The 23,196-nt window shown below is 46.4% G+C and overlaps 1 protein-coding gene across 3 annotated transcripts in view; it reads right to left on the reverse strand.

Moving 5' to 3' along the window:
* Positions 1-22,522, reverse strand: part of LOC142407115 (uncharacterized) — a 59,796-nt gene extending 37,274 nt beyond the window's left edge. Inside the window, exons 1-3 of one of the 3 annotated variants that reach the window (XM_075496220.1) lie at positions 21,881-22,522; positions 5,274-5,349; positions 3,504-3,994 (exon numbers count right to left, since the gene is read on the reverse strand). In XM_075496220.1, the coding sequence (XP_075352335.1) occupies positions 3,504-3,994; positions 5,274-5,349; positions 21,881-21,985 (672 nt within the window). In that variant the 5' untranslated portion in view covers positions 21,986-22,522. The remainder of the gene's footprint in view (positions 1-3,503; positions 3,995-5,273; positions 5,350-21,880) is intronic. The other 2 variants (XM_075496219.1, XM_075496221.1) reach the window with 2 other exon arrangements.
* Between the last annotated feature and the right edge of the window lie 674 nt (positions 22,523-23,196).

The raw sequence follows: 23,196 nt of genomic DNA on the forward strand, positions 1-23,196 counted from the left end.
CTTACACCTCAGCCGACCCTTGTGTCCCCTGGTGCCTTCACCTCAAGCCATCAAAGGATGTCCCTGCTCTCCTTGAGCTCATGCACTCAGCATTGCCAAAAAAGTCAGATCTGCTGAGGTTAGCAGGGTGGCAGCAGCCCCAGTCTTTCTAGGACATGCACGGCCTTCATTAAATAGCAAATGGCTGGCAGCAGGGCCTGTGTGTAATGAGGCTGCTGTCTAAGGACCATGATCAAGGGGCAGCTGGGAGAGGGCATTCACTGCAGCAACACGGGTGTCTGCACGAGCCAGGGTATTTCTGCCCAATTAGGGGAAAGAAAGGAAGAAGTCTTCTGAGCTAATTTTCTAGTCCTTTGGAGGAATGAAGAAAAGCACATATTGAATTCCCCTCACTCAGCCTCAATAGGGAAGAGGCTGGGTGGCCAGCTGACCACCCAGCCAGGGTGAGAAATACACCCACCAACTGTCCAAACTCATGGCTGGGGCACAAAAGGGCAGAATCACACTGCCCCATGAAGCCGGAAAGGCATGGCCTGGCACCTAACCAGAAGGGGACTTTTTAAACCTGCTCCTGTGCAGCCTTTCCTGCTGAGGGAGGCTGAACTCAAAGGCCCAGATGATGGAGGTTTCCATTTATCCACAGGCCATGGAAGTAGAAGCACAGCAATTCCCTAACCCCTTAAAAGCACTCAAATTGCCCCCAACCCACTTGTTGCTCCCAAATTTGCTCCCCTTCCTTACCAAAAGGCACCAAATCACTAGAATACAGGAAGACATTTCGACACCACATACCACTGATCAATGGCCTTCTTGCAAAAGCTGCCTTGTCTGTTCAACCCTAAGAATAGCTTAAGCATCCCCACACAGAGCCACACTACACCACAACTCTCTGGACCAATTTTCCATCACCATCCAACATACACTGGATTTGATGCAAAGACAAAGCACTGGGCAGCTCTTCACCCACCCTTGAGTAACCCATACCACATCACACACCCAAAAGTATCTTCTTGTCTCAGAACACATTTGTTCTGGCACAAATTAATCTTGCCTGATACTCTGTCATCTGTCAGCTTTGTAGAGACACAGGAATGGGAAGTAAGGCTCAGGGACAAGAGTGAAAACCACATCTGCTGCTCAAAAAAGTTTCCATCTGATCAAGCTTTTCAGCTGTATTCTCATGGGCAAGAACATGATAATAAGGATAAGAATCACAAAGCAAGAACAGCGTGATGTTCAGAGCCCAGATGAAGTCTTAGAGTAGCCAGTTTAATATTTCCATTCCTCATTTGCATTGTTTACCTGACTAAAAACCACATGATGCCAGGCACTGCCCAGATAGTTAATAAGAGGCATTTTTGTTGGAGAATGAAAACAGACCAAAAAAGAAACACCCTGGTCCCATTTTATAGGTGGGGAATGGAGGTACTGAATGAGACCTGCCCAGTTTCATACAAGGATTTTGTGGCAGAACTCAAAACAAAACCCAGATTTCAGATCACTGTTGTGAGAAGTAAGATCGCTGATTTTAGTTAAGCTGATGGGAATCCAATGTCAGTAGAAGACTGAATCTACCACACTATTGTTATTTTTGTAGCAGAAACAAGTACAGGTAGCAAAGCCATGAAGTGAACAAAACTTCCTAGATCAAGCAAGAAGTCATCATAAAGCTTCAAGATATTAATGGTTGAAAGTTAACCAGTTAAAACTATAAAAATAATACAAATGACCAAACACTGTTACAATATTCAGGCTGCATCTCACTCTGCATGTTTTCCCCTCCCCACCCCCCCCAAAAAAGTACACTTTTAAATTAAAACCACTAGCTAAAAATCCTTTATTTATAACAGGAATTCCACAACCTAGAAGTGTTAATAACATCTACAGTAAAAATGTTATTTAACAAACACACCCCCACCTCCACTCCAGATTTCAACTTTTTTGCAAAAATCTTTGCCACAATTAATCCAGAAGTGTAGAGAGCAGGCAGACCAGAAAGCAAATAATTCTCAAAAGGTTTCCCAGAAAAACCACAACAGTTTGGAAAGCTTATTTAAATTAGCCTCTAACCTTCACCAACATACTCCCAAACACACTGCTGAAGGAAACTTAAGGCAGAGCAGGTAGGTGATATGCCTGGGATCCAAATCAGAGAAAGCACCTGGGCAGAAAGCAAAATTTCTCCATTTACTCATATGCACTCTGAAAAAAAGAAGGCTGGGCACAGGCTTACGAGCTTTTTTTCTCATCTCATTAGGATGTGAGACTAATTAAAGTCTGTCAGTATCAGTAGAAGATTTGGGTGATGTGAAATCCAAGACTGGGCCTTTTGAATGTTCTGTGAGCAGAAACTTGGCGAGAAGGGTGAAAAGGGGGTGAGGAAAACTGTAGCGAAACCACAAGTCTCTGCATTATGTATTCATGGGATGTATGCTGCCAGCAGGACTGAGAACAAGCAGCGATGTAATGGGGAAATGGAGGGGTCTCACTTTTACAGATCTTGGACAATAAATACATAGTCCTTTCTGTTAATGGGTCCATCTTGTAGCGTCACCTTAAAGGGGGTGGTGTTAGTGAGGTTAAAACTAGTACATCCAACCAACCAGAAGCACTGAAAGTCTTCCCTAATGAGAGGAAAATCAGAACTGAAAATAATTGTCTTTAACTTACTGCAATTTACCAGGGTCAGCAGATGTCTGCAGATACTCTTTCAAACTAACACTACACCAGTGCAAGAAGAAAAACAAATAATAAAGAGCAAGCTGAAATACTAACTCTACAGCAACGTCTTCTGAAAGAGAGGTACCAGATGGGCACTGTGCAGGGCAGCCCACTCCACCAGTACCAGGCATGCCCCATTTCCCAAAGGCAAACTCCTAGCATTTACACACCTCAATCCCAGGTCCCTACAAAAGTCCTGCAAAATCAAGAGTAACTGCATCTAGAGCAAACTGTAAACAGTTTGTATTTGTAAGGTGTTAAGTAGGTAGAAAGCACTGTTTTACATTGCTGTAAAACTCCTAGGAAGCATAGAAAGACCTGGGCCCAAGGAGGTCAACAAGTGTGGAAATACCTATTATCATCAAGTCTACAACCATTTTCATCACAAAGATATTTCTTTATACACCCCTAAGCAATTAATTTATTTTGGAGTAAATGGTATGGGTAAGCTCATGGCAGCAGGAATAACTTGACAAAAATGAACTCCAGTGATTTTGTTCCTCTGCCATGCAGTGAACCAGACAGTATGGGTGCTGCCTTCCTAATGGGGGTAGCAAGATAACAGCCCAGCTGTAGCAAAAGCCACTCGAGTAGCAGCGGCTTCACCTCTCAAGAGAGGTATCTACACTCAGGCCTAGTTTATCCTAGACAGACAGCAGAAGTACCCATTATGCCTCTGAAGACGTGATCACAAGAACAACCCTATGACTTTACTGAACCCTGCCTCAATAACCCTTTTCCATCTTTGCTTACACCTTCCCTCATATAAAGTTCTGCCTTACCTGCTGCATTTTTTCCAGGTCAAGGCTGGGCCTGCTGACCTTATCCCCATATCCTTGTCGATGTCTCTTACAAGGCATGACTTGCTCAAGGCCCGCCCCAACACTTGTGAAGATTAAAGGTCTGGAGGCTGGGCTCCGCACCAGGGGCTGGAGTCTCTTGGGAGGGGAGGCACTGAACAGCACGGGGCTTGGGCTGGCATGCAGGCTATCGGCCTGCTCTGCCACAGGCCGGAAGGACATAGCGCACAGGTTCTTCACTTCTTCGTCACTGGAGGAGGTGTTGTTGCTGTCGCTGCAGCAGGCAAGCCTGCTGACCTGGGACCACTTTCGCTTCTCAGCAGCAAATTCTCGGTTGATGCGCTCCAGCTCCTCTTCCGAGCTGTGGCGGTCAAGGCTGGCATGGAAGAGGGCCCGAACCTTGCAGCATTGGTTCTCCTGGTTCTGGAGCTGGTTGGTGGCCAGAGGCGTCAAGGTACAATTCCGTCTTCTCTCTGGTGGGAGGAGGAGATAGAGGAGTGGCAGAGCAGATCTGCATCCCACAACCTGATAAACTGGGCCTGCTTTCTCCCAACCTGTTTTTTTTAAACTCCTCCCAAGTAAACTTCTGAGCTGTTTTCTGCCTTTTTTTTCCTCCAGAAGAAACACCCCCCCAGCTGAATGCTTCCCTTTGGAAGTTTCTAGAACTTTTAGACTAGACTGCTAGACATCCCCTTGCAAACTGTCACCTGCAAGTCTAGTTGCAGAGCAAGAACATGGACCTGCCACCCACCTCATCCCCTGAAGTGGAGAAGAGAGATCTTGCAAATGTGTTGTTAGGCACTTACCTCTAGCTAGAAATATTAAATTCTAGTGACCAGTTCTCACGGCAGAGGAGGTAAGTTAGTTATGTTCTTCTAAGCAGCACATCTGTGGCTCAAATAATAGAGATCTAGTTTCTGGAGGTAAAGGTCCTCTTTCTATTACAAGACTTGCCATGCAAGAGAGCCTGCCTTCAGCCATAAGCTGGGAACACTTTACCTGTCCTACTAGCTCTTTCCATGTTAAGCATGTGGAGCAGGGATTTGAATTTCAACAGGACATGTCCTGTGGGTCAGGAATTTAACTTCTCCTGCCTTTGCATAAGAATCCACTTGAATTTGGCTAAATTACAATAAAACACAGGGCATGCACAAATGGCAGAGACTTAGCATAGCTGAAGAGATGCATTGACTACAAACTTCACCTACAGCTCTAAGCCGCTTCATAACAGGTCCAAAAACAATAGCAGAGCACCTGTCTCTCCTCTATGAAAAATCCTCAGCTAGATTCAAGAATATGGCTGCCCAATACCAACAGTACAGCAGGAGGGGAGCGAGCTAATCGGACAAGTGAGTCCAGGGGAATGTTGAAAGGGAAGGTCAAAACTGGAAGTGACAAGGAAGAGGAAACCTAGAACAACAATGATGCAGGTGCACAAGCATGGAATGAAAGATACATTTAGTCCCAGCTCTGCTGCTGGCCCAATTGTAGACCTTCTCTGCCTCATGCCTGCAGCACTGGGGTCTTAACGTGTGGTTAACAATGTCTATCTCTGGTAAGAAAAGTGCGACTGCAGCATCTGATAACACCAGCTTCTCCCTGTGAGGTCCCAAACACCTCAAGGTGACTGACTTAATACATCTGGTTGTGGTACATCGAGGACAGAGAAAGAGGCGCTTCCAAGAGCACAAGTAAAAAGCAAAATGGACTTCAGCTGTAGCATCCCAGGACCCTCCTATCTCATCCCTTTACCTCTGTCGATCTGAGCAAGTTCCTGGTTCTCTCCCTCAGAGTCGTCGCTGTCCTCATCACTCGGGGGGTAGGAGATCTAGGGGCAAGGAGAAAGAAAAAGCTTCATCATGAACACTGAATATCCCCCTGCTGCTGCCCAAGCCGCTTCCCCCACCCTCCCATATCCTGCAGGCATCCACCCTGACTAACTGCACACACCTGGCCATAGCACCTCCCTGTATACACATCCTCATCTCCCAACCTCAAACTCCCATCATATCCTCTTACTTGCAGCAACACAAAACACACAGCCTACCGCTATTTCCACCTTACTGCACCGCCAACTCTTTCCCAAGCACAACGAACACACCCTGCCCTTACCTCCCCAGGCATGCAACTTATAACCATCATGGCCTACCACATCCACATCACGTGCACAACCGAATCTCCAAAACCCACTGCTGAAATAAAGATACATCCTGTCAACAGTGCTATCATCTTGCAAGGCACCCACAAATGGAAGTGGCATGTTAACTCTAGCGGTCTTAGGTATGTACCCACACTTCCCCCTTGAAGGCACACACACAACCCACCAAAGAACGGGCTCATCTTGCTTTCCTACAGGACAACTCTGAGAATGTAATAGAAATAAAAGAAAAAGGATTTCACAGAAATGCAAACAATAACATTATGCTGTCCCCGCCAGCACATAGTCTTACAGTACACCACTGAACCCTTAAATGCTCCAAGAGTAATGACAATTCACATATTTTGTCTATCAGGAATTTTCAGAAACATTTGCTCTGGGTCAGCCAATGAACTTGACCAAACCACTTGCTGTATACCTAAATACCCATTTACTCAAAGCATGTTCTAACACTGAACAAACTTGGTAGTTGCCTCTTAAGAATGGTTGAGAGATCTGAAACCAAGCTTTTGTAGGTCAGATAGATCCCACTGCTGCCGAGTTTCCTACTTAGAAGAAACCCTACCTACCTTGTTCCTAAAGTGACTTTTGTTCTGCTGCATAGAGCATACCTGGAAGTTATAAGATCAAACCTCTGAGCTATGCAGCTCAGTATGTGTCTCTGGCAATGGACAAACCCAAATGAGGCAAAGAAAAATGCAATACTTCAAAAGAAACTTTTATAAGAGAGTTCTGGAATAACATGATCACTGCAAGATGAGCTTTATTATTCCTTACACCTTTTTATCCAGAATAACAACAAGCATTCCCATCATTCTTAGCTGAGTCTCACAAGTTACTTGCCCACAACAGTATCCAGTGGCAATAGGTTTCAAAAGGTTACATGCTGTGTTTCCATTTTAAAAGTGTCTGATGTGCTGTGCTTGACTTTTATAGAAGGTGAGGCAGCATGCAACCATTATACTGATATGGTCCCATTTTGCCTCCATCACTGTTCCTAGGGAAACGTCCTCAGAGTGTTTCAGCCTCCCAGAGACCCAAAAGGGCAACTACATTTAACTAGGCATCTGTGAAAGACACATACAGCTGATGCAGAGAAATAACAGGAATCATGGAGAAATTCTGACTTTGACAGCTATTAATTCAACCCACCTATTTTGTGACCATCCTTCAGGATTGTGTTTGGGGTTCCCCCCCCCCCCCCCCAAAAAGCCTGTCACCACCTTTTTTCTCCACCTTTTTAAAAAGCTATCTTTTGCCCTTCTATATTTACATTGCCCTTTAAGAAATCAGAAAATATTTTCCTTCCGTGCTAGTCTTTAAACTACTTTCCCAACTGTCAAATGATGGAAAGCAGCACAGATTTATCCCCATTTCTGATATCCTTGAAGTAAACACAGGGGGTTGTTTTTCCACCACAACTACAATTTGCTTGTACGTATTCACACACATGAGTCATTTAATAAGGGCAGCTGGCACTAAGGAACACTGCCAAATTAACAGACTTCTAGTTGTCCCCAGAACAGGTATAATACCTTGTTTGTGCCATGGTAGTTCGTAGAGGGGACAGCTGACACTGAGGTGCCATTGTGCTAGCTGCTGTACTGACAGACAGTGGTCCTGTCTTCATTACAAAAGCTAAGGCTCCAATTCTAACTAACTCAAGAGGTACTGACCTTAGTTTGTGGCTCATTCCCACATAAAAACCCTTCATTTGGACGTGGCAGGGTTTTCAGTGAGGTTTAATGGCTCTGTGTGGGAAACCCATCAGCTCCAGTTTTTGTACAGTGTAAATGTCAATACATGGCACGGTGCTGCTTCCAAAAAAGAGGCAATGACACCTAGCACGTGTAGGTCAAAGAGCTACTGCACAATGTCACTGGCTTGAGATGATTAAAATAGGAGTTGGATTTGAGTCAATCATTGACATTTTGAAGGTCTGTGTGTCTACTGGTCCTGAGCTTCCAGAATATTCACTCCCCCCCCGTACAAGTACAATTTTGCTAGCCTCTTGTCTCATATGGATAACTCGCCTCCCCAGTCCTACAGGCAACCCAAAACTAATCCCCTCTGAGTTGCCTTGAACACTTCTCTAGAGACTTTGTCCAGAGCACCTGCGAGAGAAGATAAACCTCTTTCAAACAAGAAGATACCGAATCTGTGGATTTGGTCCCATAGTATATCCCAAAGAAATTAAAGTGGTAGGACAATACAAAAGGCTTCATGGAAAAAAAAGGGGCTCCCATAGTCTTGCTAATCATCCTCCTGATGCTAGCCATGGAAAAGTAAGCACCCGCTCTTCTAGAATAAACTACAATTTTTATGAGCAACATATCACGTGCTTTTCAGAAACAAGGCAATTGGAGACACCTATTGAGCCACTCTTCCTTACACCCATCTTTTCTTTTAGAAGAACATCATACTGGTAGCACATTTCTCCCAACATTCAGACTTCATTTCTCCCATTACTCCCACTGGTTTATTATACCCTTGTCCTAGACAATACCTTCAGAAATTAGAATATTTTCATAATAAACATCAGAGGCTAACCATAAAAAAGCCTTGAAATCCAGCAACTGTGTATTTTATGCATGAATGAAGTAAATAGATGATAGGACTAAGAAGTCACATTGCCTCTGACATCCCATGACCTGCACTGTCTTTCAGAAGTCCTCTCATCTGATTTTGTGTGGGTTACATACATGCAAATACCCTCCTGCTTGGTCTTCACATCTTTCAGTCGGAGACATCATTTTTCCCCCATTTGTCATTTAGTAAGGTTTCTATTTTAATATTGTTACATTCTCTTTTTATTAGTAAATCCTTCCACAAATTATATCCTGGTTGTGGGAACTGAAGTCTCCCAAGCTCCTATGTATGAGACTCTAGCTCCCATGTTCCCTAACAGAGAACCATCATTCATAGCAGACTAACCATTAATCTTGCAGAGTTCAAATTTTACACATGAAACTCTTTGCCATAATATGCCACACAGGCAAGGATTAATGGAAGCTTGAAAAAGGACTGTCTGTCTGGATAACAAGAATTTCCAGAAACTATAAAGATATAGAGAATTAAAGACTAATGCTCTGACTAGTTGGAGATAAATACTCTCTCCCTTGACTCTTCCCAGGCTTTAACAGTAACACTGTCCTCTCTTCAAAAGCATTCCACTAAACACAGCGGTATTGTGTTCAGGCCTCCAGCCTCCCTTGCACAGTCCCTGTCTTATATTAGCCACAGATTTACTTTTGTCTGAGGCAGCAGAGCCTTGTTTGCCTCACAAACTCAGAATTGTGGCACTGTGATAACAGAGAACTCAGTCTCCATGTCAAAGATCCCACTAGATCATGGCTTCATTCACAGCATACAAATCACAGAACTGTTTACATTGGAAGAGACATCTTGGTATCATCCAGTCCAAGCCCCTGCTCAAGCCGAGTCAACTAGAACAGGTTGCCCAGGACTGTGCCCAGTACACTCTGTACCTTAATGTGCAAAATTAAAGAGAAGAAAATCTCCAATTCACATGGATGTGTGAATGTTTACAAGCCATGGCACAAAACAAGCCAGAAAACAAAGGACAGGTGCCCATGCAACCTCCAGTCTTTCTTCAGGAAATGCATCAGATCTGAAGTTCAAAGATAGCAGCCTCCCATTGATGAGGATCTCAGTCTTATACATGGGACCTTCAGCTCTGGCACCAGTCATGCCTTCTGTCAGGCTAAGGACTCCCACCGTGCCAGATGGAAACATGGACAAACTTCCCCATGCGCTTGATTTTGTGTCAATCTTCAGTAAGGAAAGATGGGTTTGTGTAGAATAATCAGATGGTATTTGAGGAGAACTGAGTGTAAAGCTTACAACTTTGAGGGAGATTTAACATGAAAGACAAACTAGCAGATATAAGAAAAAGCTAGAAACAGAAAAAAATTGTCTTTCTCTTCACACTGCTGCTTGTCAACTGAGTAACGATAACAATGAGTAACTAGCTGCAGCCAGAATTGCCCAGGTCCTAAAAGTTCCAGTCACCCTTAAGAGTCTAAAGCTCTGAAATACATCAGACAATTAAAAAAAAACCCACCCTGTTAAAGCAAAGTTCCTCTTGGTCTTTGCTTACAGAAGAGAAATTAACCTGCTGTCATATGATCAAAAGTAATCACATTAAGAATCATCTTGGAGCTTACAAAAGAGAAGGGAATCTCACTTCTAAGGCAGAACAAATCTCTCCCAACAGACTTCACTTAATGGCTGTATTGTCCTAAAAAACTAAAAGACCAACAGGGTGGTTTGGTGCAGTGGAGGGTGCGTGCATGAGGAGCACATAAGACAAAGATACAACTGACCACAGGCAACCCCTCGTTCCCAGCTTGAATCAAGAATGCACGCAGGCTGGAAAGCATCATTCCCAATCTTCCTCTGGGAGGGAGGGAGTGCGTTTACCTCCAGGGAGGTGGCTTCCCCGGCAGAGGCCAATGTTGCCTGTGCTGCCACATGTAAGACTGTTTGTGACACAGGCTCATTCACTTGAGCCCTGGCACTACAGTAAAGCCCCTTCCATGTGCCCTGGAAAGAGACTTTCCTGACTTGGTCTCACTCACTGGTTCCTAGCACAAAAGCAGAAAGGGATGAGCTCACCAATGACTACTGATACATCTGCTATGGGGAACCGATTTCCATTTCTTCAGACTGAAGAAATGAAACCAGTGCTCACTTACCTTCTCCCTGCCACACTGCCTACAGAGCAGCTGCTAGAGACACGGGCATCCTACAGCACAGGGCTCTGCTGATGGCTCTTCGCCTTCCCAACTGCTTGGCTTTAGTAAAAACATTTTACTAAATCTCTCCCCACTGTTATTTTTCCAGGTCAACAATTGCTGCAGCTGCCATGGGACACTGCCTGATCTTGAATGAGGGAGGTGCCATCCTTCCTATTATAAGAAACTTTGAATTAGAGAAAGCAGGTAAACAAGGGAGATTATGAGACACTGAAAGGCAGTTTTGAGCCATAGAACAGCATGAGGAAGAAAGGAGTAAGTCAAACAGACCTTCAAATTAACATCTAACTCCTCTCCCAAGTTCTCCTTTAAATTTTATTTTAGAGGTATTCAGCATTACAGGGACAATTTATGCTAGAAAACAGACTGTAATGCTTGCTCTCTCCTCAAGACGAGCAGTAGAGTTAGAGATTAGGAAAGTTTCAGTTCAGTCTTCAAACATCCACAAGTGAGATATCACTGCCCAGACCAGATCTGGGTTTTACAGCTGGGGTCCTTCAACAGCTAAACTTCCAGCCAGAACAGTCCTAGTTTGGAAAAGCTTTCTAAAGTCTTTTTTTCCATTGTTGTTGTTATTATTTTCCTTTTTAATTTTCATAATAGCTCTGCCTCCAAACTCCTTTCCTCATTTCCCTGCAAATGGCTACAATTCAAGCCCAGGGTTCATAACCCTTGAACATTGTCCTGCTTGACAGAGCAGCTGTCTGGCTGAGTCAGTGAAAGCAGTGATGGGCCAGTGGGACACAGCACTCCTCAAGGCCCTTGTTTTCCAGGCCTGCCCCATGCCAAAGACAGCAAAATTCCTATTTTTTGTAGGAATGCTGCACATTTAGTCAGACATGTCACCTTCTGCATGGGTCTGGAGTCTATTTAACCATCAGTGGTTTCACAGATTTGATGGAGGCAGAGAGTGACTCTAGGTAGCAGAGTCCACAATGTTTTAACAATACAGATGTCATTTCTGTTGAATGCTTACCTTACACAGACACAGGCAAACATGGTGACTGGCAACTCTCAGGGTGCAAGCGGTGGAAGTCATTAACCAGAGAACATGTAAACTGAGCTTCTGTTCTGAGGAACAATGACTGAAACTGATTTCCAGAAGCATGGGCTTAAGCTGGGTTACCTAGATCTTAAGAGAGGAAAACACTAGGCTTGCACAGAACAGCAAGGACATGAGTGGTAGGTGGGTGTGGGGAGGTGCATGTGTGGTCCTCTTATTGTTTTAAATCCTCTCCCTCATCCTTCTGTAATTCCACAAACAAATTAATATGTGTTTTGAACATACTGTTTGTACTGCAAGATTATGTTCATCTACTCTCTACGGCTCCTGGAAAGAAGTTACAACTGTGGCCAAATCTGACTAGGACTACAGAGATGACAGGGCACTGCCCTAGGCTTGGGGATCCTCATTTGCAAGTGGAGTGAATCAGAGGACTCTACGCAGAGACAAGTGCAGTGGGGCTGGATTCAGCACTGGCAAGGGGCACAGAGACTGGTCAAAATATGGTTCATTCCAAACCCACAGAGCACAGTTGGACTCTCTGCACGCTCTCACCTGCCCCTCATCAGTTCTCTTGCAGCAGTCAGAGTCTGCAAACCTCCTTTTCTAAATCTCCCCCTGCTCTTCTCAGGGCTAAGCTGAGATGATTTTGCAGGGGAAGGCGAAACTCCCCATTAAGTCCCAGCAGGGATTTAAATACACTCCTCCCGGACTCACACCCCATCCCCACTGGCCCAGCTCAGTTTTTACATTGCTGTGATGAGAAGAGGTCGCTTTGCACAGGCCAGCTCCTCTGACAGTTTACAGCAACTCCCCAGCATTGCATGGGTCCCCTTTACCAATGAAGTCCAGCTGACAGCAGCTGGCATAAACACCACATCTGGTAATTCCATTCCCTCCTCAAAAGACCCAGAGAGGGCAACTGCCATTGCCCTGAGCTACGTCATTAGCTGAGGAGAAGCTGCCTGTGTTGGGAGACCTCACTCAACACTCACCTCTGCTCAGCCATAAAGAACTACATTAGCCAGATTTGCAAACACAAGGAACAATGCCTTACAGTCAGGCTGGAAAATGCATTTGGAGCACATGAGACATTTCAGGCTTCTCCTCCTCTAAAAATCCCACATTAACTCCTCTGAGTGCAAGAGGACATGAGCTGTTTCATCTCTATGGATTTACACCAAACTTGTGTTTTATCATGGAGCAAGCCAGTAATATAGGATAATCCTTCAAGACCAGATCTTTGATCCATCTGGTCAGGCATCTTTAAAGTAAGAGTTAGGACCATGTAAAAACTTGCAATGGCTTTCACTGCACCAGATCCTTTCCTGGTAGGCATTGTGTGATTCTAAGTGGTTCCTAGTTGGGAAAATCTGGCCAAAGGAGTGGTCTCTTCACCCCACACATGGAGGGATGGGCTAGACGTGAGTGGCACAAAGAAAGAATTTGAGTGTTTACTCTCTCCTCCAATATGAGCCAGAAAGCACAAAATTAAATTAGTAAGAGGCAGGTTCTAAACAAACAACAGATGATCCTTCAGCAACATGTAGTTAAGGTGTGAAACTTTTTGCCACGGGATGTTCTGGATGCAAAGACCCTACACAGATTTGGTGGGGGGAAGTAGACAGGTTTAGGAAAAAGAAGTCCACTGGGCTACTAATGCACAGACAGCAGTTCTGTCTCAAGAAGTCCCCGAGACCAAAATATGTGCTGTTCTTAGTCTTCCCTAGGTATCCACCTCTGGCACCTGCAGGAGAGAGGATACCGGGGGAAACAAACTGTAGGTGTAACATGGGATGGGTGCTCTCAAGCCCTATTCATGGAAGTAGGCCACACAGCACATGCATTTACTTGCAATGCCACAACACAAGGGAACACACAGAACAAAGCTCAACAGTGTTCTTGCAGATCCAGCTCGCTTCACTCACCACAGATAGCTACTGACACAGTGCCCAAGCATCACAAACTAAATCAGCACCCCCACATACCATTTCAGGTGAAAGACAAGGGAAAAGTTGCATTGCACTGCAGCCCTCTGCAAAATACCACTGAGGGATTTCCCAAGGATGGCTTGTTCTGTCAGAATAAAGGGTTTTCTATGAACAAAAATATATATGTGCAATCTGCTCATTTTTTAAGCCTCTACATTACGTCACTTCATATGCTCCACACCAAATACCACTGTTCTCTCCTGTTAATTAGCCTTTGGCCAAAGAACTTTTATTTCTTTGGAATAACCAACTCCTAGGAATAAAGAAAAACAGTGAAAAAAGAAACCCACACAGAAACAGTCTGGCTGCAGACAACTGTCTGGAACAACCACTTGGCTTTGTGTGTAATAACTGGGTGACAGGATATGGAAGGATTATTTTATATTTTCCCAGCTTACATCCAGACACACTCTCAGGAAACTGGAGGATCTAGCTGCCTGTCTGGCACCTCTCCTCAAGATGGGAAATTCCCCATTCAACCAAAGGAAATTTTCTTCTCATCTTATGTCCATATAGAGCTTGGCAGATTGTGGCCTCTGATGCCAAGAAGTAAGGACATCAGTTAAATACAAAATAGCCTGCATCATGGAAACAATGTGACCCCATTAGGAAGGAGTAAGAGGAGAGAGATTTCTGAACAAAATGAGTGTGAGGGGATAGGATTTTTATGCCATCAGCAACTTGAATTCTGTGATCTCCTTGAAATCAGTGCCTCAAAACCAGGTTTGTAGCCCAGTCAAATCAATTAATCAGCTACCCAAGGCTAATCAATAGTTTGTTCCCTAGAAAAGGTCTGCCTACTCTCATTGTGGACATTAATGAATGTTGAGGTATCTGGGAGTACTTTATCCGGACATCTGCTCTCCTTTCGTAAATCTAAATTCAGATAAGGACCATCTACCTTGCAGTCAGGCAACAGACCTCAGGTCAACCCATCCCTGAAAGGGAGACATGACTAATAAAAACCTCCTCAGGCCACCTAGGCTCAGGCACAGGTTTCCTCTTTTCCTCCAAAGGTGGAAGGTCTTCTCATATGGGCTGAGGCTGGAACAAGGGTTGGGAGGCAATCCCAGGCAAAGCTGTAAAGGACTTTTCTCATGTGTTTGCTGGGTACAATGACCAACCAACCCAGTCATGCCAATCCCACATGATGGCAGCTCATTTGAGGAAGGCAATGCATAGCCTCACAGTCTACCAAGCCTGAGGGACACCTCCCCAGGTTTCACCACATCACGTCACTGACAAAACTCATTTAGAAGATGCATGCCAGTCAGGCACAGGCACCGATCTCCATTCCCAGCACCACAGCTTAAACCTTGGCAAGCTGAAGGGGCTCTGCAGCAGGACTTTATTTCTACAGTGAGCCTGGATGGTGGGCTGGCTGACTAGCTAAGAGTGCTAGGGGAGGAGAGGGCTGGAAACAAAGACTAGTCCATACCAACTGCTTGCAAAGCTGGCAGTCACCCACAGAACCTTCTTTGGGCTTTTAGTCCATGCCACCCCAAATGATATTCTGCCATACTAACCCAGAACAACTAGGAAGACCCAGGATTTGGATTATTGCACATGCAGCTATGTGGCAGCTTGGACGCAAATCTTCCAAGTAAGATACTTTCTTACCTGCAGGTCCACCAGGAAGTTTCCATAAGAGTCCACAGTATTTCACCCTCCATGAAGCTATCAAGACTGGACTAGAGAGGCAACCATGTGAGTTCTTCACATGATGCACCCACACAAGTGTACTCTGTTGTAGCATTCCCATGCTGCTAGGGCTATCTCAAAGATAGAACAGCAGAAGTTCACCTGGCCAAGCACTTGGTGTGCTGCAGTAATTACAGAGGAGGAAGAGAGACTACTCACCACGTAAGATCTGCTCCCTCTGCCTCAACCAGCTCCTGAGGTGCCCCAGCCTCAAAATGCCTGTCCTACAACTGAACAATTCAGTCTGATGTATATACTGACATACACATGGAGGCTAGGTCAAGGTCCAAACAGACCAGCCCACGGCAGGGAGGAGGTTATAATGGGTCTGAAAAGCAAGAACAGCACAGCAAGAGAGGGGAGAAATGCCCAGAGGCACCCTGAGCTGTCCACCCCAAGCAGTAACCAAGCTGGTCCAGAAGAAACCAGACTGTGGTTTCGAACTGTGCTTCACCTGTGTGCTGTGTCCCCACAGCTTGGGCAGGCCTGTGCCCAGACTGGCATGGAGACAGCTCTGCATAGGTCACATCGGGCCATATGTCCTTTACATCGACTTTTAGGCCTGGGTCACAGCAGAGTTCATACTGCACAAGGAATGCTTTCTGTGCAGATAAAGGTCACAACTAATTGGCTTTTCTCTAAATCCTTGCCTGGGTGTTCATACTGAGCGGTTGTGGGTGGTGCTGGTGCCTATTCAAAAACAGCTTAGCTGGCTGACTCTGCTGGTCAACGGTGGCGAGAGGACAAACAGGCTCTGCCCACAGCCACGTACAACAGTTACTGCTGCAGAAAACAGCCCTGAGTGCACACATACCTGTGATGCTGGTTGCTAGGAAGAGTTGGGTCACCCAGCAACCTGAATCCCACTGAACAGGAAAACAGGGGCTACAGATGAATGCGGGGGGGTAGGAGGGGTTGGTGCTGCCTACACTGCGGGTAGGAGTGTATTTCCCACTGAAAAGGGAATATAGCCTTTGGTTCCCATACTGAGGCATCCCAACAACATTTCTGTGACCCCAGGCATGCTCCAGGAACAGCCAGAGAAACTGGCCAGACTGGCACACCACTGGCACATGGCAGCGTGCCCTGCCCACCCACCACTCCACAGAGATGTCCTAAGTGGATGCAAGCCTTGCTTTTTACTTCAAAAAAGGTGAACCCACTGTTTTGCAAGAGCCATGATTAAAATCAATGACCCAGGTCTGCTTTCTATTTTCACTTCAAATATAAGCTATTTTCCTGCTCAGGAAAACTTTTAGCATCCCAAACAGCGCAACATAAATTCAGGAGCCGTAAGATGGTACATGACAGCAAGAAATGAAGAACTGCACTGTCCAGCAAAGCAAAACAGATTAATCTGTTTTCACTGAAATGCAAAAGTTAAATACATAGTATTACATTTTCAGAATTCAATTTTTCATTCAAATAAAAATTAATAATTGGGAAATACAAGGAAAATAATGAGATGTCTTCGTGACATGGGGAGGTGGATTTTTTTCTTTTTTAATCTAGCCCATATTTTCCTATCAGTCATAAACAAGGCCAGATGAGAGGCTGTCTCGCTGTACTATCCCAATGTCAATGAACTTCCCATTACGCTGTATTTGCAATATCTGCAATTTGTCTGAAGTCCCACTCTCTGGAATTAAGTCATTACAGTAGATTATTGGTGCTGGATGTCTGCACAAGAAAGATGACAACCCTTGAAGATTCAGACCTTAGAAGCCAAGTAGAAAGAATTGCAAACCTATTATTTTACAATGCCTCAGGCAGAAGTCTCAAAAACTTAAGGTTTCTGAGTGGCTGGGATTGCCTGTTCTATTCTTTGCCTTGGCTAAGTATCTATCACAGCATTTCTAACCCACTAAAATAATTTCAGTCCAAATTATCACAAACCTAACTTTAGGTATATTCATAGATATTCCAATAGCCAAAATTGTACTTACACGCTTCCATTCATGCAAGTGCTTGTCCCCCTCCTGAGTGAAACTAAGACAAACCAGAAGCATCTAACGTTACCAGGTGTTAATAGGAGGAAAAGCAAAGCTTCAATGTAAAACAGAGTCCTCCAGCCCTAGAGGAATGGACCTGTTTGGTGGGATGTGCTGAAAAACCAATGAAGGAGAGAAAACCTTCATACACAACAGGAGACAGACGAAGCTAAATTTTCACAGTGCCAAACTGTCTTCAGCCAGCCTGAAGACCAGTGGCTGGCTGAGCACATGACAAGCAGTCAGCCCACAGAAAGAAGGAAATTAATTCCTCATTCATACAAAGCATGAGCCCTTACACAGATCTTTGAAAGCGCGTCCACTGTGCATCAATAATAACGATGTTACTTCACTCTTTTTTTGGTCTGAGGAGAAAAAGTTTAAATAACACTCTCCTAGCTCAGAATAACCAGCTACTGCTGGGACAGAGACTCAGAAGTCACTGCCTGCAAGCCTGAGGTTCGCTTCACACAGCCGACTGAACCCCCTTCATATAGGAAGGACTGGGATGATTCCCAGTCACTGGTCAGGGCTGGCCAGCCAGACCCAAGTCTCATAGCTGACTCCAGATGCAGATGCCAGCAGAAAATAACTGTCATGACTTCGTGGTCCCCAGCACCTGTGTATGCACACATACAAGCTGCAAGGGTACATGAAGAGACCTGACACAGTGGCTTTGTTAGTGCCTAGTCCACAGCTCCCTTGTAACCAAGCGTAAGGCTAAAGTTACATAGCAGAGAAATGCAGATCTCTATCACCAGAACAGACTCACATATGACTTCATTTCGTTGATCAACATTAAGGAAATGACAAACATGTCTTAAGTACCTCTGCCCAGGACAAAAAGGAATATGCCAAGTACATAAGTAATTTAACAACTTCTGTGAATTAGAACATCAGTTGCATCGCCTCCAAAGGCGATGTTTTGTCAACAGCAAAGTTGGAATGGAATTGCCACCCTTAAAGTGCTCAGTTTCCTTCAGCTACATGTTCCAGCCAGTTAATTTTTTAACACACCAGAATCCAACTGTTTCATTCTGATAACACCTAGGGCCACTAATTAAGGGCTTAGTTTGACTGGCAATGCACAGACTTGTTCCAACCAGATGCTCCCTGCCCCAAGGAGCTTGCTTGCAAGCAAAGCTTAGAAATAGACACCTACACTTTAGCCGCTACACAAATATGCAAGGGCACAAGAGTTGAAGAGGGATTTGGAAGAAATGCATTTGTGTGAGAAACCCCTACCCCAAGCAGCAGGGATGAACAAGACATTTCATTCGTAGAGACCTCACTGAGTTGATTGGAGAGTACTTCTAAGGGCTCAATATCAGTGCTCCGTCACATAAACCCACATGCAACCCTGGGATATGCATTTTAAAAGCTCCTGGAACAATTTGACTTATAATTCAGGAAGGGCTTCTCAGGGCTACCAGTCCAAAACTATGAAAGAAAATAACAAAAAACTGTGCTAGACTGTAATACTGGACAACCAACGCAAAATTCAGGCCTTGAATTACAGACCTCTCTCACTTTCCTTATTTGAAGAATTTCACTATGGTATGGGACAACCCCCTGTTCTCACTCTTCTCTCCTGTCCCAGAAAGTCTGCTCTGGAGCAAACCCAATTGCCAGCTGTTATCAAAGATGAGCCCTAACCTGTAAAGTCAGATCTGCTTTTGGCTCTTGATTTCTAACAGCCAGCAAAAAAATGGAGGTTTCTGAATCTGGCCTAAGCTTTAGCAAATAACACCAGGCCACTGAACTAAGAGGTAGAACAACAGGCTGAGGCACAAGGCTCCAATTCACAATACTTTCTTGGATTTAGCTGCAGCAGCTGAAGGACTCTAAGCCAACAGGCTGGACTATGAACTACAACAGCTCAGGAGTAGACACGCTGTCACTGAGCCGCCCTTCCTACAGGGGCACGAGCGTCCAGTGGGGAAACAGCAAGGTCAGCAGGACCAGTCTTCCAAGGCTAAGGGTTCAAATTTGAACCCTAACGACCATGCTTCACAGCCCAGCCACCCCTACCAGAAAGTGCTGGCAGCGCACACTAACTCAACAGCAGGTGAAATCTGACCGACAGTCAGTCAGTCAATCACTTCCTTCCCATTATGGTGACTTCTGGTGAAAGGGCAGTAAAGGGACAGTAACTTCCTCAGCAACACCAGCATGAACCAGCAAACCTCTTGAGTCAAAGCCCTCTGAGCAGCCTTAGTTGTCAACTGCCTAAAGACCAACTTTAGTAGGGGAAAAAAAGTCCATTACATCAACACCCAAAGCTTGCATATTTCCTGGTTTCACTTACAGGAGGCAATGGCAGCCTCTCAGCTTCTCCAAGTGGGGGAAAGGCTAGGAAGACCTATCACAGCCACACTCAACCAATTTGGGACACGTGGTACCTAAATCAGATCTTTACAGCGGGCAGAAATTTCATCCTGAAAGGATTCCCAAAGCTTGGATGCCAATCCAAGGTTGGTCAAATCTCCCAAGCTTACAAAAATAAGTTGACAATTTACCCAAGGACAGCCTCCCAGGACTTTGCCTAACGGCAGTAATGTTGCAAGCTAGAAACACAACAGCAGCTTGCTTTCTTGAATTTGGGAACTTCCAACAAAGGTCATAAAGTGCAAAAGCAAGCGGGTAATGAAGGAGAAGAGCAGCTAAGCACACTGCTTTTAAAGCTCAGAAAGCTCTTGGTTTGGGTGGTGGATGCAGATCAGTTCTTATTCTATCCAAATTAGTTGCTCATTCTCCACTTACACTACTACAGACCTGCTTTTATGCTCACACCTAGCTAACTTTTTACTGGGTTTCAATGACAGCAGACTGGACCTTTTAAATAATGCACATACCACACATGCCAGAATATGTACAGAGCTGCACAGGCACAGACTAATGTGAGGAAGTTGAGAAGGCAGAAGTCCAGTCTGTGCCTGGCAGCCCCACATCATCTAAGGGCAGTAGAGGGAGATGGTACAGGATGCTTGGCCTCGTCACAGGGTCCAGGCACACTGCAGCCACAGGAAGCTCCCACACTGCTCACCGCTTGTGACACCTATCTCGTGTCCACACCTGCAAGGAGATCTGGCCCAACACCCAGAGTACTGCACGCTCTGTTAAGCAATTAGTATGCTGGTACGAGGCTCAACCAAGACCAGGCAGCTGCACGTGGTCCCCAAAGGCCTACAAAACATATATAAACCCAGAGTTTGAAAGTCTGGCTTTCTGCCCATACACATGTATACCAGTCATTGTACCACTCCCTACGGCAGGCTGCAACGCTACCTCTGATGGTCTATGCATTAGCCTTGCAAGAAACAGTGCAAGCTTAAGTCTCTCTATTGAGCCTGGAAAAATGCAGACCACCTGTTTGCAGCACAAAACCTTGGCACTAATATGAACAAAATGGCTGCAGATACCCACTTCTGTGGGTTTTCCTGCATGCCTCCAAGCATCCTGAAGGCTGTATGTACCGCTGAGAGCTCTTTCCAAAGATTCTCACAGTTTCACAACCTGAGGCTCCAAGAGACAAACAATAAAGCTAAAAGGAGGCGATCACAGCCACCAGGCCCAGAAACCCAGAGTTCAAAAGAAATCCCCCACTGCCTCTGCAGAGATATTCTGCACTGAATCCGTCCACCATAACCTAAAGCATTGCTCTTATTTTATTTCCGAAAATAAGATCTAATCCTGCCTCCCCCAAGAACCACAGAATATGCAATCCCCACAGGAAGGAGTATACGGACACAGCAAACTTTGAGGAAACATCAGCACTGTTTCTAACAAAGTTGCCATCAGCATGTCCAGTGACTGCGCAGAAGTGCAGCCACACGGCAATCCGCCTCTGTGTAACACATACAAAAGACTCCACTAGAGTCTGGTATACGGATCCCCAGCCCCCAACTCGGGCAACGAGGGCTGCTACTTTTCCCAGATCTCTTCTTTGATTTGGGGCCAGGTGCTACACTTCCTGCAGTACTGATGCCAATCCAGAGTAACTCTGCTGATTTCAGGGGGTATCCCTTGGTTCACAACACTTTCACCAAATCAGGATCTAGTAATTTTTTGTAAATAACTCATCACGACTCCATTTTCATCCCACTGCATATGGCTCAAAAATTCCTCCTTGCATTTGGCAGGAAGGGCTTAAATATTCCTTATCCTCAATCTGTGATCCTCATTTTTCTTTTGAACACTAAGAAAGGATGTAAGCAGAATTCGGAAAGCCATGGGTGAATGCATTGAGCCTGACTGCAAACTCCAGCTCAGATTCCAGCCTTCAGGACCAGAAGGGAGAGAAATGCAAATGACGAGCTGAAGGGCATTTTAGGCAAATCATGTTTGTACAGCACCTAGCACAGGGGGTTCTAGCCTGGTGAGGGCTGGGAGACTACAGACTGCACACATACAAAGATAACTAGACAGGCAAATGCCTATGTAGCTAAATGTGAACCCCATTAAAAGTAAATACTTCTAAAGTATTTAGAAAATACTATTAGACAGATGCATCTGCCTTTCTCTATTACCTATTGAATTGTGCAGGGTAACTCTGAGAGCAAAGGAACAGGACTTCAGTAACAGGAATATAGCCTAGGCCAGTTCCTCCTGAGCACACTGGCTGAGAGGAAACTGGCCCAACATAATAAACACTGCAAGTTACTAGCTTCTCAAGGCCCCGTTATTAGTTACCTGAAGGGTACAAAAAACAACCGAGACAAAACCAGCTGTTCTTACCTTTAGCTGGAAAGGTTGAATTTCATTCAAAGTCTGGTTCCTGAGCTTTTTGGTGAGGATCTTCAGCATGGTACAAATCCGAGGAGCCAAGAAAGGGTTAAGCATACACACACGCACGCATCTACATCTGCCGAGCCGCTGCTGCTACGCTTGGAGGAGCTCCGCAGAGCTTGCATCCAGCACCCCCAGGTACTCGGCGGGGGGGGGAGCAAGGCTCCGGACAGCCCGCTTCCAGCTGTGCCCCTCTCTCCTCCGCCACCGCACTCTGTCCTACAGCCCTCCGCGGGGGGCGGGAGAAGGAATCCCCTTCCAAAGTCTAAAGAAAAAAATAAATACCAAACTTCCTTCGCTTCCCACCCCCTCCCCGGTTACGCTTCAGAAAGGAGGGAGGTACCAGCTGGCAGCGTGCTGCAAGGGACAAGAGACATTCGGCGCAGAGCGCTTATTGAGGGACGGCAGGGCTCCCTAGCCGAGGCCCCAGGCTCCGCTCATGGCAGCGCTCCGGCCCGCCCCCGCCCGTCAGCCCCGACGCCGGCGGCCCAGGCGGGCATCGCGCCCCGCTGCCCTCGGGGGGAGGGGGGGCGCCACCGCCCCGGGCTCCCGCACCGCCGCCACCGCCGCGGCCGCCCCGCGCCCCTGCCCGCGACGGGAAACTTGTAACAAACGGCGCGGCAGCCGCGGCGCCCATTGGCCGGCCGGGGCGGGCCGGGGCGGGCCGGGGCGGGGCCTCCGCTTAAAGGGGCCCCGCCGGCGGGACGGGGGTGCCTGCTGCCCCGGCCCGGGGGGGCCCGAGGGGCTGGAGCAGGCCCGGCGCCGTGCCACCGGCGGCCCTTCCCAGGCGGCGGGCCCTGGGTTCCCGACCTGGGCGGGCCCTGCTCAGGACGTAGCAGACCGAGAGCTGCTTGTGCCGTACCGCCTCCTGGCTCGCAGCCCGCTCACAGCGGGAGGGTAACAGGGTGCCGTGACCTATCTGTCCCGGCCCCCGATTCAGAGCACGGATCCATAGGGAGGGCTCGTGTATCCCATCCCGAGTCCCCTGAGCCACCCAGGGAGCTTGCAAGCGGCCTGCAGCAGCAGGGAAACTCCCCACCGCCTTTTCTGGCTGCAAATGCAAGCGCGGGGCCGGGGTGGCACCGGCTGCCGCCGCACCAGCTGCCCTCGGCACGGGCCGGGTGCTCCCTTTCCACGGCCCGTCCTCCAGCACCTCCCTGGCAAAACAGTCAGGGAAGTTATCAGGGATTGACCGATGGGCTCCCAGCCACTTCGAACCCACAGGAAGCCACCGACACCTTTGCCGGCAGTAAATACAAAGGGCT

This window comes from Mycteria americana, chromosome 3 (assembly GCF_035582795.1).
Source record: "Mycteria americana isolate JAX WOST 10 ecotype Jacksonville Zoo and Gardens chromosome 3, USCA_MyAme_1.0, whole genome shotgun sequence".
Lineage (NCBI taxonomy): Eukaryota > Metazoa > Chordata > Aves > Ciconiiformes > Ciconiidae > Mycteria > Mycteria americana.